Here is a 16,668-nt window from a genome sequence, read left to right as displayed (position 1 = left end):
AGGCCCAGTGGCGTTTGGTTGGGGATTATGGGAGCTGAAGTCCAATAACATCTGGAGACCCAGCGTTGAGAATCCCTGGTTTACATGACTGATGAGAGGCATGGTAGAGGTCTATAAAATCATGCATGGTGTGGAGAGAATTGATACAGGGGAAAATTTCTCCCTCTCACATAAAACAAGAACCAGGGGTTATCCTATGAATAGCCAAGAGATTTAGGCTGACAAAAAGGAAGTACTTTTTCACACAACGTATAATCAACCTATGGAATTCTATGTCACAGCAAGTGGTGACAGCAAACAGCCTGGATGGCTTTAAGAAGGGTTTAGATAAATTCATGGAGGACAGGCCTATCAATGATATACTCTGAGGGCTATAGGCCACCTCCAGCCTCAGAGGCAAGATGCCTCTAAATACCAGTTGCAGGGGAGTAGCAGTAGGAGAGAGGGCATGCCCTCAGCTCCTGCCTGTGGGCTTCCCAGAAGCGTCTGGTGGGCCACTGTGTGAAGCAGGATGCTGGACTAGATGGGCCTTGGGCCTGATCCAGCAGGGCTTTTCTTATGTTCTTATGGGCTGTGTCTGCACCTTCTGGTGTTGTTGCAACAGGAAGAATTGTGGAAACTTATTGTACCTGCTTTTAATGCATTATGGAGATGCATTGAAATCAGGGACAACATGGCATGAATCCATGCAGTGCAATCCTGGGAAAGTGATATGAATGTAAGAAGAATCCTACTAGATCAGACAAAGGGTCCAGCTAGTGAGTAGCCTGTTTCCAATACTGCACTGCCAGATGTCTCTAGGAAGCTCCCCGAGCAGGGTATGATGACAACAGCCCTTGTTCCCTGCATGCCAATTTCAGAGGTATACTGTATCTGAGCATGGAGGTTTCATTTAGCTAGCATGGCTAACAATCATGAATTTGTGCAACTATTTTAAAAAATGATCAATGTTAGTACATCTTGTGGCAATAAATTCCATAAGTTAATTATCTGTGATATAGTACTTCGTCTAGTCCAGGGATACTCAAACGTTAGTGCCCAGATGATGCTGGGCTAAAATTCCCATCCTTCCCTACCACAATGGTCTTTAGGCATTGTGACTGGGCATGATGGGAGTTGTATCCAACAACATCTGAGGACCCAGGTTTGAGAACTCCGATCTAGTTTGTTCTGAATTTACCACAATCAATTCCATGTTGGGCGATGGAGAAAAATCCCCCCTTTATGCGTACTCTTTTCATTCCATGCCAAGTGTTCTATCATTAAATTTACAAAATATAAAAATAAAATTTTATATCATTTTATTGCTCCATCATACTATGATTAAAAAAACAAGAAAGCCCCAAACAATTTTGCCTTTCCTTGTACAGAAGGCACTGTAATCATTTTCGTTTCCACATTTTTCCCAGCTCTCCACTGACCTTTTTGAGATGTTGTAATGTGAACCGTACAAAATATTCCAGCCATACCACAGATTTCTATAAAGCTATTACGAAACTGGATATTTTAATTTCAATCCTTTTCCTAATAATTACTAAGAAGGGATGTGCATGGACTGAACTACACCAAAGCAAACAAGTCTGGTCGAACTGATTGGCTGGGCTGGTCGGTTTGATGAACCAACTTGAACTGGTTCACGATCGAACTATTCAAACAGGCCCGGTTTGTGGCAATCCAGTTCACAAGTAAGCCAGTTCTGCACATTCCTATTCCTAATATTGAGTTTGTCATCTTTGCCACACACTGATCTAATTTTTCAGTGAGATTTGCTATGACCCCAAGATCTCTTTTTAGGATAATCACAGCCAGTTCAAATTGCAAAGGGTTATCATTGAAAATAAAAGGTTACCAGCGCTGTAGTTAAAAGCTTACTTAGTGGGGTTATTTTTAAAGCCTGCCTTTTGAAAGGCCTAGCTAGCTAAGTGCAAAAGAAAATGATATCAGCATCTCAGGATTCATGTTTGTTTATTTTAAGCATCTAATGCAAGAGTTCTCAAACTTGAGTCCCTAGATGTTGCTGGACTACAACCCCCATCATCACTAGTCACAATGGCCAAAGGCCAACAGCTGGGGACCCAACTGAGAACCCCTGGTCTAATGCCTTTTCTGGCATGCAAAAAAAGGGGTCAAAATGAACAGAAGAAATGAAGGTGTGTAATGAAGACACCAAAGAATCTAAACACTTCAAAAATACTTAAAAAATAAACTGAGTATCCCAGGGTGTGGGGTGGGGGAGAGGGTGTAGTTGACACATAGCAGTTGACACTGTCCAATGATAGTCAAAATGAACAGAAGAAATGAAGGCGTATAATGAATCCTCATAGGGATTCATTATGATTCATCATGAGGAAAAGTTATTAGACACCAAAGAATCTAAACATTTCAATATTCCTAAAAATTAAAATGAGTACCCCACTGCCTTGCAGGTGGCTGTAGTTGGCACATGGCAGTTGACAGTTGGCACTGTCCAGTGACAATCAAAATGAACAGAAGAAATGAAGGTGTATAGGTGCTTGTATGCCAATGCCAGAAGCCTCCGAGCCAAGATGGGTGAGCTGGAGTGCTTGGTTGCTAACGCAGAAATAGACATAGTGGGCATAACAGAAACATGGTGGGACAGTGAGAACCTGTGGGACACTGTTATCCCTGGGTATAAACTCTATAGGAAGGACAGGGAGGGGCGCCTTGGAGGAGTGGTAGCACTGTATGTTAAAGAAGGGATAGAATCTAACAAGCTAGAAAACCTAAGTGGACTGGAGTCCTCCACAGAAACCCTGTGGGTGACTATACAAGGCCGGAAAGGAATCATTCTACTGGGGACGTGCTATCGCCCTCCGGATCAAAATGCCGACACTGAAGGGGAGATGCAGGAGGAAATCAAGGAGGCATCAAGGAGAGGCAGGGCTGTAATTATGGGTGATTTCAACTACCCACACATAGACTGGGTAAATTCACATTCAAGTCAGGACAAAGAGGTCAAATTTCTAGATACGCTAAATGACTGTGCCTTAGAACAGTTGGTCATGGAACTGACCAGAGAGAAGGCGACCTTGGATCAAATTCTGAGTGACACCCAGGACCTGGTGCGTGATGTCAGTGTCATCGACCCTTTAGGGAACAGTGACCACAGTGCCATCAAATTCAGCATACATGCGGGGAGGGAATCACCAAGGATGTCAAACACAGACATTTTAAATTTCAAAAGAGGAAACTTCTCCAAAATGAGAAGTATGGTGAAAAGAAAGCTGAGGGGGGAAATCAGGAGAGTCACTTCGCTCCAGAGTGCATGGAGTTTACTCAAAACCACAATACTAGATTGTATACCCAAAAGGAGGAAAGGTACCACTAAGTCCAGGAGGATGCCAGCATGGCTAACGGGTACCGTCAAGGAAGCCATAAAAGGGAAGAAGACTTCCTTCTGAAATTGGAAGGCCTGTCCAAACGAAGAGAACAGAAAGGAACACAAACTCTGGAAAAAGAAATGCAAGGTGACAATAAGGGAGGCAAAAAGAGAGTTTGAGGAACATTTAGCCAAAAGTATCAAGGGGAAGAACAAAAACTTCTTTAAGTACATCAGAAGCAGGAAACCTGCCAGGGAGATGGTTGGGCCATTAGACAATGAGGGAGTGAAAGGGATTATTAAGGAGGATATGGAGGTTGCAGAGAAACTGAATTGAGTTCTTTGCGTCTGTCTTCATGGCAGAGGATACTGAGCATATACCTGTTCCTGAACCAGGCTTTTTAGGGATGGAGGCTAGAGAGCTGAGTCAGATAGAAGTGACAAGGGATGATTTTCTAAACTGTCTGGAAAAACTGACAGCTAACAAATCAACAGGGCTGGATGGCATCCATCCAAGAGTCCTCAAAGAACTCAAATGTGAAATTGCCAACCTCCTTGCTAAAATATTTAACTTATCCCTGAAATCAGGCTCTGTACCAGAGGACTGGAGAGTAGCAAATGTAACACCGATTTTCAAAAAGGGATCCAGGGGTGATCCGGGAAATTACAGGCCGGTTAGCCTAACGTCCGTTCCAGGCAAATTGATGGAAAGCATCCTCAAGGATAAAATTGTAAAGCACCTAGAAGAACAGGCCCTGCTGGGAGTGAGCCAGCATGGCTTCCGCAAAGGTAAATCTTGCCTCACAAACCTTTTGGACTTCTTTGAGAGTGTCAACAAGTATGTGGATCAAGGTGATCCAGTTGACATAGTCTACCTGGACTTCCAAAAAGCTTTTGACAAAATTCCTCATCAAAGACTCCTGAGGAAACTTAGCTGTCATGGGATAAAGGGACAAGTACATGTGTGGATTGCTAACTGGTTGAAAGACAGGAAACAGAGGGTAGGTATAAATGGAGAGTTTTCACAATGGAGGGAAGTAAGAAATGGGGTTCCCCAGGGATCTGTACTGGGTCTGGTGCTTTTTAATTTATTCATAAATGATCTAGAAGCAGGGGTAAGCAGTGATCTGGCCAAATTTGCAGATGATACCAAACTCTTCCGGGTAGTGAAATCCCAAACGGATTGTGAGCAGCTCCAAAAGGATCTCTCCAAACTGGGGGAGTGGGCGACAAAATGGCAAATGCGGTTCAATGTTAGCCAGTGTAAAGTGATGCACATTGGGACGAAAAACCCCAACTTCAAGTATATGCTGATGGGATCCGAGCTGTCGGTGACAGACCAGGAGAGGGATCTTCAGGTTGTGGTGGACAGCTCGTTGAAAGTGTCGACTCAATGTGCGGCAGCTGTGAAAAAGGCCAATTCCATGCTAGGGATCATTAGGAAGGGGATTGAAAATAAAACGGCTAACATTATAATGCCCTTATACAAAACTATGGTGTGACCACACTTGGAGTACTGCGTACAATTCTGGTCACCACATCTTAAAAATGACATTGTTGAACTGGAGAAGGTACAGAAGAGGGCAACCAAGATGATCAGGGGCCTATGAGGCAAGACTACAACACCTGGGGCTTTTTAGTTTAGAAAAAAGACGACTGCGGGGAGACATGATAGAGGTCTATAAAATCATGCATGGCATGGAGAAAGTGGAGAGAGAGAGAGAGATTCTTTTCCCTCTCACACAACACTAGAACCAGGGGTCACTCCATGAAATTGATTGCCAGGAGGTCTAGGACCAACAAACGGAAGTACTTTTTCACACAATGCATTGTCCACTTGTGGAACTCTCTGCCACAGGATGTGGTGATGGCCAACAACCTGGATGGCTTTAAGAGGGGTTTGGATGACTTCATGGAGGAGAGGTCTATCAATGGCTACTAGTCGGAGGGCTGTGGGCCATCTCCAGGCTCAAGGGCAGGGTGCCTCTGAGTACCAGTTGCGGGGGAGTAATGGCAGGAGAGAGGGCACACCCTCACCTCCTGTCTGTGGCTTCCAGCGGCATCTGGTGGGCCACTGTGCGAAACAGGATGCTGGACTAGATGGGCCTTGAGCCAGATCCAGCAGGGCTGTCCTTATGTTCTTAAGGTGTGCAATGAATCCTCATAGGGATTCATTATGAGGAAAGGTTACCAAAGAGTCCAAACACTCGAAAAATAATGACAGCACATTTTGCTCCATAACTCCACTTCTACAAGGACTAGAGCTTAGCTTTTTTTTTTAAATGAAAGCTGGGGATCCGTTTTAGGGTTAGGATATGGCAAGTTCAAATCCCCATTGTTTCCTATGGCGGAAAATCAGTAAAAATCAGTAAAAACTTTAAAAATTCATTAAAAATCAAACAAGTGTCCCACTGCCTTGAAATTTGGGTGGCAGGTGGCACCCATGGGGACCTACCCACCACCCAAATTTGGTGCCCTTAGGTCCTTGTTATGTGGTCTGAACCAGTCTGAATCTGAATCAATCAAAGCAAATACAAATCAAATCTGGGGTGATTTGGAGGGGGTAGATTTGGATACAAAACAAATCGGGGTGATTTGTTTGGGGCACAAATCAAATTTAAAAATCAATTTTTGCACATTCCTACCAACAAACAGTTCAAGTAGTGATTAGCTCTTGAATAATATGGCATGGCACCCTAAAGGCGTGGGAACCCTAAAGAAAAAGAGGGCTCTGAGAATAAGAGAGACATGCAGCATTCTGGAAAGAAAGGCAATCTCAGAAAATTTCAGATTCCAGTGCTGTCTAGCTATGCGTGAACGATACAAGATATTTTTCCCCACTGGCCATCCTTTAAAAAAAAAAAAAAACCACCAGGAAACCATCCCTATACTACACCCAGGTTTTCCTCTCGAAAACGATGTACACAGATGCTTGGCCTTCATGGGAAAGAGACCTGGTCCATCCAATTAAAACTTTAGCTGCTGCAGTCTCATCCTTTTGACAAATCTCTACCTAAATTTCTACTTGCTGATCTTGCAGTTACTCCTAGCCTTGTAATCAATAACATTTAATTCCTCCAGGCTTCATAAACAATGCTGACAAGTAATAGCAGCAGCTCCAAGATCAGATAAACACCCCAAACACAGAGATGGGTAGAAATACATCCCAGCTGCACTGGCAATCAGTAATACACCTCGCGTCACGACAGGCCCAACCGTATATAACCAGGAATTAGACAGGGAGAGCTCAACAAATCATGGCATTCTCAGAGTTGTAAAACACAAGGTGTCAGACAGAGACTATTCAAGGACTAATTGGAAAGGAAGAAAGAGAAGAACCACAGACCTCTCTCTAGTGGTTGCTTCACACCCCACCACATTCCTTACACACAAGGGTTTCTGGGTAGAAATGGGTGCAAAGCCAGTGCGCAGAATTTAAAATGTCATGATTGACGATTTTACAGTATTTTACAACCCCTGTATAAGAGATACCCCTGTATGATCGATATGATGTTTGTTTCCTACATAAAAGCCAGGGTCTACTCCAGATTTCAGGGGACCCTTGGCAAATTTCAGTTCCTGCCTTCTCCAACCATCCCCCTCCATGTTCAGTGACACCTAACAGGAAGGAGCAGGATAGTGGTCACTAATTATCCCCCTGATGTTGACAAGTCCACTGGCAATCCCAACCGCATAGCTGCACATTCATATCAGTGCCCACCGGAAGGGGGTTGAGCCATATATGGCAAGGGCTCCTCCACACTATCTGGAGTTTCACATTACCTTGAGGGTTGCCAAAGTTCCAACCTGACTAGGATTTCAAATTGCAGGGCTCTAAAATTGGCTAGCATCCCACATTTCATGGAGAAGCCCTCCTTGCTCACAGCCCAGCTCCTTTCAGACAAATGCCAAGCACTCATCCACCAAGGGTGTGACTAGTGGCTGCAGCTAGTGGATACAATCCCTCTCTCTCCCAGGCATTCACTGAACACAAGCGGTGGTGGTGAGGAGGTTATCAGAAAAGATAATGAAGATACAACTGCAAAATAGCAACTGCAAAATTGTTTGCAAAAGAAATGGAGATGGGAGTTGAAGACATTTGAGGGGGAAACAGCAGAGTTGGTGAGACAGCTCAGACTTACAACTGATTGGCAATCCTGGTTTACAAGCAAACTATGATTTGAGCAAACCACTGTTTGCCCAGATCAGACAAAATGGCAAACGATGGTTTGATAAGGTCCTGGAAGTAGAATTAGACATGCATCAGAAGATGTGTGTACAGAGAAGATGTAACAAAGAATGCACATAAGACTTCACTAGCAATTTAATCTTTCAGCCACTCCAGCGACGTCAATTTCTCCCCTCTGCAATAAAACTTTTTTCCACCAAAGTTCAAGCACAGCTCCTATATGGAGCTCAACTTGGCACACGTTCTAACTTCTCCAAGGTGGAATCTATGCAATCTAAATTATTGAGGGACATTTTCCAAGTACCCTAGTGTGTGCCAAATGCTGTCCTTCGTCTGAAAGCAGGATTGCTTATAGTGGAGGTCAGAGTATGAATTAGCATCTTTGAATTCTGGCTAAAGCTGGTTTTCCATCCCACAGGTTTAATTCTATCTGTGCTATTAGACACCTACCCCTCCGGATGGAAAAGAGAGTTAGAGGAGAGATAGCACTACTATGGTTTTGCTCCTTCTATCATGCTATCTATGGGGTACAAAAATGCCAGGGCAAACCTTAGACAACCAATATACAATAAGGAGCAACAAATTGACTTCAACTCCTATGATTCCCAACCAAAGGCCCCTGGGGCTGGGGATTATGGCAGCTGAAGTCCAATAACATCCAACGTTGAGAATCCCTGGGCTAGACTGATATCAGGAAATGCAAACCCAGTAAATGCTACCTTGCTGATTCCAAGGTGGGGAAATGGCCAAAGGGAGGTTAGCTTGATTGTGATTGCATAGCAATGGCCAAACCAATTTTTTGAAATGCAGCCTGGACAACCTCTCTAACTGCACAGCACCTGGGACAGCATCCTTCCCAAACTACTCTGGCTGTTTTTGCAGTATCAATACTATAAGCGCATGTGGACACTCCCCCGCCCCCACCCTTTAGTACTGATGGCAGCAAGCAACTTCTGAGGATACCAGATATTCCAGCCGCCCCTTATTTGTCCATTCCAAGATGCCACAGACATCATCTCAAATACTCTAGCTTGCATCCACACACACATCAAATTGCTCGAAATTCATCCCTATTAAACAAAACCTGGCAGAAGTGTTTCTCCTTCTCCTTCTCCTGACTGTATACAACCACTCTCTCTTAGGAATAAGCCTCCAATCTCCTACTGTCATCACCCATCTGGGAAATATATTTTCCGAGGGACAGCTACAGCTGTTGTAGTAGTACCTTTCTCCGCAGTAAGAAATGAACTAAAGGCAAAAGCAAAACTTCTCAAACAAGACCAGAGTCATGTTGATGAATCATTTTGCTTCACCGCAGGGCAAGTTTTCATTTATCAGCATTTATTTATTAGTCCCTTCCTCCAAGGAGTTCAGAGCAGCAGCAATGTGGTTTCCCCATTTGATCCTCATTGCAATCTCATAAAGCAGGGAGGCTGAGAAATGGTGAAGATCAAAAGCAAAAGGAGGACACAAAATCTGTACTTATCCTCTGTCTGCTCTGGAGAGTCAGCTCTGCAGTATTTATGTTTTTTAAGAAAGTAACAGGTTATGTGTATTCTGTGATTTTATGCATGTGTAGAATATAGTACTAGGTGCAGAATTCAGCAGTCTGAGAATCAGAGTTGTTGTTATTAAAAAAGCAAGTTTGTAGCTCCTAGGACTGATAAACAAAATTTAAACTATTTAGACAATGAGGCCATTCACACAATCAAAAACTGTGTTCTACCCAGGTTTGGGAGCTGTGTGTGTTCCCAGTTTTTGGTTGTGTGGAAGCAAGGAAAGAGGAAAAGCTACCCATGTTCTCCACCTACCTAATTTCCACACAATCACTTCTACCCAGGTTTTCCTCCTACCTTGCTTCCAATCAAATGAATTGGTAGTGCACACAGCTCCCAAACCTGGGTAGAACACAGTTTTTGATTGTGTGAATGACCTCAGTGGCAACTAAAATCTTAGAATCCAGAGGATAGGCTAAGTGGGATTCTCACTAATCAGGATGGGGGCTTCAGAACCATAGCTTTTCTCATGCCCAGAAGAAGCAGAATTATGCATACACCAATTTTCACTCGAGGCACAAATGACCAGGCTCAAACTATCATACTTCGGACACAGTGGACCGGGTCTCACGATCGGGTGAGCAGGGAGCCCTGGGCAGCCGGATTGGCCGCCCACATGATGGCTGGCTCCATGACGGAGCCGGCGGGGGGTGGGGGGAGCGGGGGCCACGTGGCCCCCGCAAAGCCCCAGTATGCCCTGCACGAGCGCGCAGGGCATACTGGGGAGACCCCTGAGCTGGGAGGTGGCTTTTCACCTCCAGGGCGGGGGTCTACTCGTGAGTAGGCATGGTGTGAAGCCGCACCGCGGCTACTCATGAGCCTAAAAAGCAGGTTTGCTGGAGCGCTTGCTCCGCAAACCTGCTTTTTAGCAGGGGTTCTCAAGCGGGTTACCCGCTCAAGAACCACCGGGCTCTGGGAAGAACAGAAGGTTCCAAGTTCCCTCCCTGGCAGCATCTCCAAGATAGCCCTGAGAGAGATTCCTGCCTACAACCTTGGAGAAGCCGCTGCCAGTCTGTGTAGGCAATACTGAACGAGATGGACCAATGGTCTGACTCAGTATATGGCAGCTTCCTTTGTTCCTATCAGCATGGAGGTGGGGCTTCAGAGCATACTCTTGGGGCATCCTCACTTTTTATAACACCAGAATAGGGTTTTTGTGGCTCCTGAAATGTCACCAACATAGCTCTCAGAGCTAGGAACGCTACCAAAATAAATAATTTCCTGGTTCAGAATACAAATGTGTCCATAATAACATGCAGGTGCATTATGAATAGACTCATGACACCACTCAGATGTCTTATGAATTGATTCTGAACCATGGGGTCCTTTCTCACGATCAGGAACCCAGGCAGGATAACACACAGGGAGGAAGGCTACAGAAGCTGACCTCCCCTGCAGACGACTGGGTGGGTCCCAGTTGCTGGGTGCATGGATCATGTGCCCAGACGACCTGCTGCTGCCCCAGGCAGCATGGAATTGTGGGGGCTGGAAATCTCACAGTGCACTGCTTGAATGCATGGTGCATTGTGGGTATCCCCCCCCCCCCGCCCGGGCAATGGGTGCACACCCCTCAGTGTCTCCATGTCAGCTGAAAGCAGCTGGTGCTGGCACAGTCAGTTAAACAGGGTTAAGGGAGTGCTCACTCCCTTCACCTCGTTTAACAGCCAGGCTTCATAGCCGGGTCTGCCCTTGCCATGTGGATCCTGGCAGTTCGCCCAGGCCTGGCTGCCTTAGTCCTGTCTTGGCTGCTTGTGAGAAGAGCCTCGTGGAGTCCTGCTAGTTGTCCTCTGGCTTACAATGTAAAATGAGATTCTGTGCATGCACAGCCAATGTTCAGACTGATCAGGTTGATTGTTAAGTGCACGTGCAAAATGTTAGCCCCCTCAGTCAAGCTTTTGTTGACTGCTGCAAACGATGTGACTAAACCATACAACTAAGCCACCTTTTCTTTGGCAAATATATCTTCTCTGTTTGGGTAAGTATTCCAATTGCTTCTTGCGTGTATTTTATGTGGTTGCCATCCCCCACCAAGTTCTAAACTCCTCTCTTCTTTCTGAGTGCCTATATTCAGCAGTGTATGTTGAACTTCCAAGTGACCTTCCTCCATAGCTGTAGCTGCAAACTATAATTCCCAGGATAAGATATAAGGTGCATGCGTCAGCACCATAAGTGCACATGCACCAACATTGCTCTTGGAAACTGACATGCTTTCGCCCCCCGCCCCCCCAAATACTCACCAAGAAAGTTTGCAAATATCAAGCCAATTCCAATCTGAGCAGAGAGCGCAGTCTTTCCCATTACTTTTTTTAAAAAAATCTGAAACCCAGGAAATGAGGAGAGGTATATGTTGCTTGTAGTCTGCAACAAGATAACTTCTTGAAAATAAATAATAGGTTTGGGCATAATGAGAGTTAAGTGTATTAAGTGTATTAGCTTTGGAAGATTGTAGCACAAGTGGGATACATCACAAGTAGGATACATCTCCTCTAGAATCATGCCCCCCCCCTTTCCCAGAAGTCCTAGTCTTGCTTCCATACTTTAGTTTACAGCAAGTTTTGCTACTCTTATTACAGACAAGCTCAGTATGGATTCAAACTTGTATGGATTAAGGCATAAAAAGGATCCAGCAAGATAGAGCTTAAAGTTATTGGCCAAGTAACTGCAGCTGGTTAAGATTTACCATCAGTTTCACAAATATTTATAACACTGAGGAATGAAAACATGCTCCATCTGGAGAGTTCATTCAGTTGAATGAGACGTGGTGTGTGGAGCTGCAGATGGATTATTTCACCTCTTTTGTGTCTTCTTCTTGTTGTTGGAGGGTTGCACTTCATCGTTTAAAGCCATCAGCTGCCTCTTTCTGAGCAGAAATGGTTCAGTACTGAAAGCCTGGAATGAACACATGCTGTGACATTGTGTTGTTGTGTGATGATAAGCAGTGCACCACAAGGATCTGTATTTTGTTAGCTGCATTAGCTCTATTTCGTACTTATATCAGAGACAGATGCTTGGGCCCGAATGACAAGAGTATAATATCAAGTTGTCAAGGTGCTTCTTCAGAGCTGAGATCTGGCATAGATACAAGCCACAACCTGATGAATTAGACATGCTGAAGTGAAGCCCTCTGAAATCATATGATTGTATGTATAAACTGAAAATACCCTGAACATTTTGCCTCTCTCCCTCCAAACCCAGGACATGAACTCTGCCTAATAGTAGCCAGGACACCAGCACAGAACAAGCTAAGGCACAGGTGGGACAGAATGCTGAGTTAGGTGAAGGTTCACAACCAGTCTGCAGTAATTAATAATAAATAATAATAATAATTCGATTTCTATACCACCCTTCCAAAAATGGCTCAGGGCAGTTTACATAGAGAAATAATAAATAAATAAGATGGATCTTATAGCAGCCAGGAAACAGGACACGCCACACATGTATGAGACACTCCCCCTTCATGTGCTTTAACAGCCCTTGCATTAAGGGAGCCCCAGCTTGCAAAATTATTCCTCCTACTCCAGCCTGTCTTGGGCCTGGCATAAAAAGAACATAACATCCTGTATTTACCTGCATCCAAGACTAGGAGTGAGCCCTTTCTCACGATCAGCCTTAAAATGCCTACCTCCCCAGCAGATGATCAAGGGCTCCTTCCTGGGCGGGCAATCTTGACACCCACCCAGACGATTGCTGGCTACTGCCAGCAGCATGGAGGGTCAGGGGCTGGGACACATCCCCAGCCCCCAGAACTCCTATAACGCACCGCGTGGGAGCATGGTGCATTCTAGGGATCCTCTCGGCACTGGCCGGAAGGCTGCTCACAAGTAGGTGCCATGAGGAGCTGTGCGGCCCTGACACATGAGCACTAAGCCTGGTTTAAGGGCTCCTTCGCGCCCCAAATCCAAGCTAAGCGGCGGGCTCACTGAGCAGGTTTGCCGTGGCGAGCCATGCTGCTCCCACAGTTCACACGCAAAGGCAAAACCTGGCTGGGCTTCCTTAGTCAGGTTTTGCTTGTACATGTGAATAGCCCCAATGTTTATTCCCCGCCCCCCAAGTACTTTGATGTTAGGAACTGCGGTCATCTTAAATTCGGAGTCCTTTTCCTTTTGGTTAAATCTAGGTATAATCTGTATTTTGACCTCTATTTTTTAAGGGTGTTGTCTTGAATTCAGAGTCGTCTTGTATTTGGGTAAATATGTTAGCTAGGCCGTATTCTGGCTCTCCAAATCCAGGTGCCTAATTTGCATATTTTGTAAAATGGCTTGCAAATAATTTGCATGTGCAAATTAGCAGCTGTACTTTCCAGTTGACTTGTATTTGCTCTGGATATCTACCAACAATAACTGGGGAAGATATCTTTGCCTGACCATTTTCCTTTACATATTGACAGCAGCAATAGCACAAAAAATGCACAGCTTTTTAATTAAGGCTGCAATTCTGTACACACTTATTTGAGAGAAGATCTGATTGAAACCAACGGTGCTTACTTCTAAGTAGGCATGCATTGAATGTAAAGCCACGGAAGTCCTTAAACATTACAATACACAGCCTGGTAGGCAAGTAGTGATTAAAATCAAAAGCAAGCTATCCTCTCAACTGCCCAATAGAGAGATCCCCTGCTAATAACAAACAAGGCAACATTCCTCAGGGGATTACTGTACTTGTGAGAGTGAAACTCTCCCAGCTAGCAACCTGTGCTCTTCCTCTCTTAATCCAAGTCCAGTGGTTGAACAGAATAGTGACTGCATGTTTTGCTCCATAACTCCATTCTACAAGGGCTAGAGCTTAGCATTTTTTTAAAAGATGAAAGCTGAAATCCCGGCGAATCCATGTGAGATGCTTAAAATCGAGGTGATACCCAGAATTCCAGGGGGCATGGCAACCCTAGGTCAGGCATACCCAGGAAGGTTATCTAACAAGATTATTTTAATTCCCACCCACAACCCAGTTGTGCTACTGAGAATGTCAGTTATATTCATGTTTTAAGACAAAAGGTTTCTAAGGGAAATTTTGCAAATATGTGGATAATGTTTCTTAAAAGTTTGGAAATTAAAAAAGGACATTGTATAGGACCTCCAGCTATCAGTGATCACTTATAACTCCTTGGCCTTCCTTCCCCATTACCACCCCAAGTTTGCCAAAATATTCCGAGTTTTCATTTATCCCGTATAGAGAAATCAGACTGAAATTCTGCAATGTAACCATTATTTGCCTAGGGTAGCCCCAAGACAGACTGGACAGGAGCCAGTGGTGAGATTGGAATGTGCACATTCAGTCACTGGAACAGACTGGAAAGCCTGAGCTGGAATCCACTGTTTTCACTCACAACCAACAACAGGGCTCCTTCCAGAGGGGTAGCCATGTTAGTCTTAAGGAGCAAAGCCAACAAAGTCTTGTAGCATCTTAGAGACTACAAAGGCCAGCCAGCCAGCTTCTGCTCATGTTAGTATCTAGCACTTGTGTCAGAGAGGGGTACAATGTTCACCACCGACCCGCCCGCTTCCTTCCCCAGTCTCCTGGACCTTCCTGCCCCACCCCCCAAAAAATCTGGTCTTGAGGGTTGGAGAACTTGGTCCTTTCATCTTTTTTTTTTTTTTAGGATGAATACTCACTACTTTGTAGGCTTCTCTCTTGCAGGTCTGCCCCCAGACCAGAAAGCAGGACAGTCAGTTCCCACCCCAGCAACTTTCTAGCTGTTTCATGAAAGCTGCAAGTAACCGGCATGCCAAAAAAGGGCGGGTTGCGGCAGCAAGATGGGGCATGGCTCAAAGAAGACGCTAACTAGAAAAGCATTATGTGTGCAATGTACTCTGATGACATAGTCTGGCTTTGGGGCAGCAGAACTTCGTTACCATCACCTGGCTGCTATTCTAGGGAAACCCCATTAATAAACACAGCAGGACATTTGCACCAAGCCTTACTCTGTAAGTGCTCACTCAAGCGTTCACAGAGTGCATTCATTGGGAGTCAGCTGATAAACTGGAAAAAATAACCCTTTCACTTCTTCCCACTTGACACACAGTTCCAGAATGCCTTCCTTACCAACAAAAGGTCTGACTGGCATATGATACTGTTTCACAAAGAATCCCTGCTATTTCACTACAGCCAAGTAGTAAAACTATAAATAGAACATATAAGTAAGTAAAATATAAGTAAGAATTTAAAGCACTGAATTCTCTTTGCCTTATTCAGACTTGCATTCTGTTTCTTTTAAATTTAAGTTTATGCACAGTAATCTTCTACTTCATTTATAATAATCTACTCCAGTAGGAGTAAATTGCTCTAAATTGTTATAAGCAACCTACTAAACCACTGGATTAAGTTCTCACACACTGAGCAATTTTAATAATGGACGCCTTTGTTTAAAAAAACAAACAATAAGAATGCCAACTAGTGGTAATACTAGTATTCACCAAAAATGAATTCCCTTCACTAATATTGCCATCTCTACATCCAAACTGAAACAAAACATTTTGTTTGGGGAATGCAGGAGAACATTAGGCTCCATATTTTCCCAGTTTTGCTCAAAGCCTTTCAGCATAAATTGCAGCAGGGGATGATGGGAGTTGTAGTTCTACAGCAGCTGGAATGCCAAAGGTTGCCTACCCTAATCCGCTCTTTTTTTTAATAGGAAGTTTCTTCTTTATAGCTTCTTCCCATTACCCTTCCACACAGGATATACAGAGAGATATACAGGCTCTCTTCAGTGTTTATTTGGCTCACTCTGCACTACCCTTTTAAAAATCTACATGAAGGGTGATCAGCAGAGATCCACACGAGGTTGTTTTGTTTTTTAATTTTGAATTATCCCAATCTTATCTTATGCTTGAAGGCAACAGAATGAAGAAGTAACATGAAGCAAGCATCACTCAAGGGAACAATCTCTCTAAAGCCACTCTGCATTATGGAATGCTCTGAATTCAAGCATTTCACACTCTTCTTCTTTCAGCTCATCAGCTCCAGTAATTCTGTGTGAACAGACACCCCATTCACTTGTAGTGCTGGCACAGGTTAAGGAAAAGAGGGTCTAAGGGAAGGGAAGGGGGTGGAACAGCTTCCTGGGCATAAGTAACTCCATTCCAGAAAACAGTTAAGTGTTCCCCCAAGCAAGATATTTTTGGCTGTTTCATTTCAGTTGAACTTACCTCAGTCAAAATGGGAAAGTGGCACAAGTGGTCTTGTCCAGCTGGAAGTGTGAGGCTCATCACTCCCCCAACTCATTGATGTGGGCATGAAAGAGATTCTTGTTGATCCCAGTTTCTCACAGCAACGGTTGCCATGGTTATAAATCATTTCTTATTGCCCCCATCGGTCAGTAACAGAATATAAAGAGTGGGTTTACTAGGTAAGAGCAAATGCAATGATTATACACACAGACCTGTTCATCTCAAAGTGTGACATTGAGCACCGATAGGCTTGAGAAAGCTTTATTGCCCACACTTCAGAAAGCCACTACAAGTCTTTGGATGAAACCCAGCTAATAAAAGAATTGCTAAAGCCAGAGGCAGAGATTAAAACCAAGCAATCTTAACATGCACACACTAGTGAAGGGCTGAGTGGTGTGTGACTTCTCAATGCACAGAGAC

General features: G+C 44.3%; 1 protein-coding gene across 3 annotated transcripts in view; it reads right to left on the bottom strand.

Annotated features, from left to right (window-relative positions):
- TOGARAM2 (TOG array regulator of axonemal microtubules 2) overlaps positions 1-16,289 on the bottom strand; it is a 124,329-nt gene extending 108,040 nt beyond the window's left edge. Inside the window, exon 1 of one of the 3 annotated variants that reach the window (XM_053306558.1) lies at positions 16,228-16,289. Coding sequence is in view for 1 of the 3 variants with exons in the window: in XM_053306532.1 (XP_053162507.1) it covers positions 14,695-14,806 (112 nt within the window). In the remaining 2 variants the exon portion in view is untranslated. Of the gene's footprint in view, positions 1-14,694; positions 14,940-16,227 lie in introns of those variants that run through there. The other 2 variants (XM_053306586.1, XM_053306532.1) reach the window with 2 other exon arrangements.
- Positions 16,290-16,668: the final 379 nt, after the last annotated feature.

Source organism: Hemicordylus capensis, chromosome 1, assembly GCF_027244095.1.
Source record: "Hemicordylus capensis ecotype Gifberg chromosome 1, rHemCap1.1.pri, whole genome shotgun sequence".
Lineage (NCBI taxonomy): Eukaryota > Metazoa > Chordata > Lepidosauria > Squamata > Cordylidae > Hemicordylus > Hemicordylus capensis.
The sequence above is the reverse complement of the archived record's forward strand: the minus strand, read 5'-3'. Positions and strand labels throughout refer to the sequence as shown.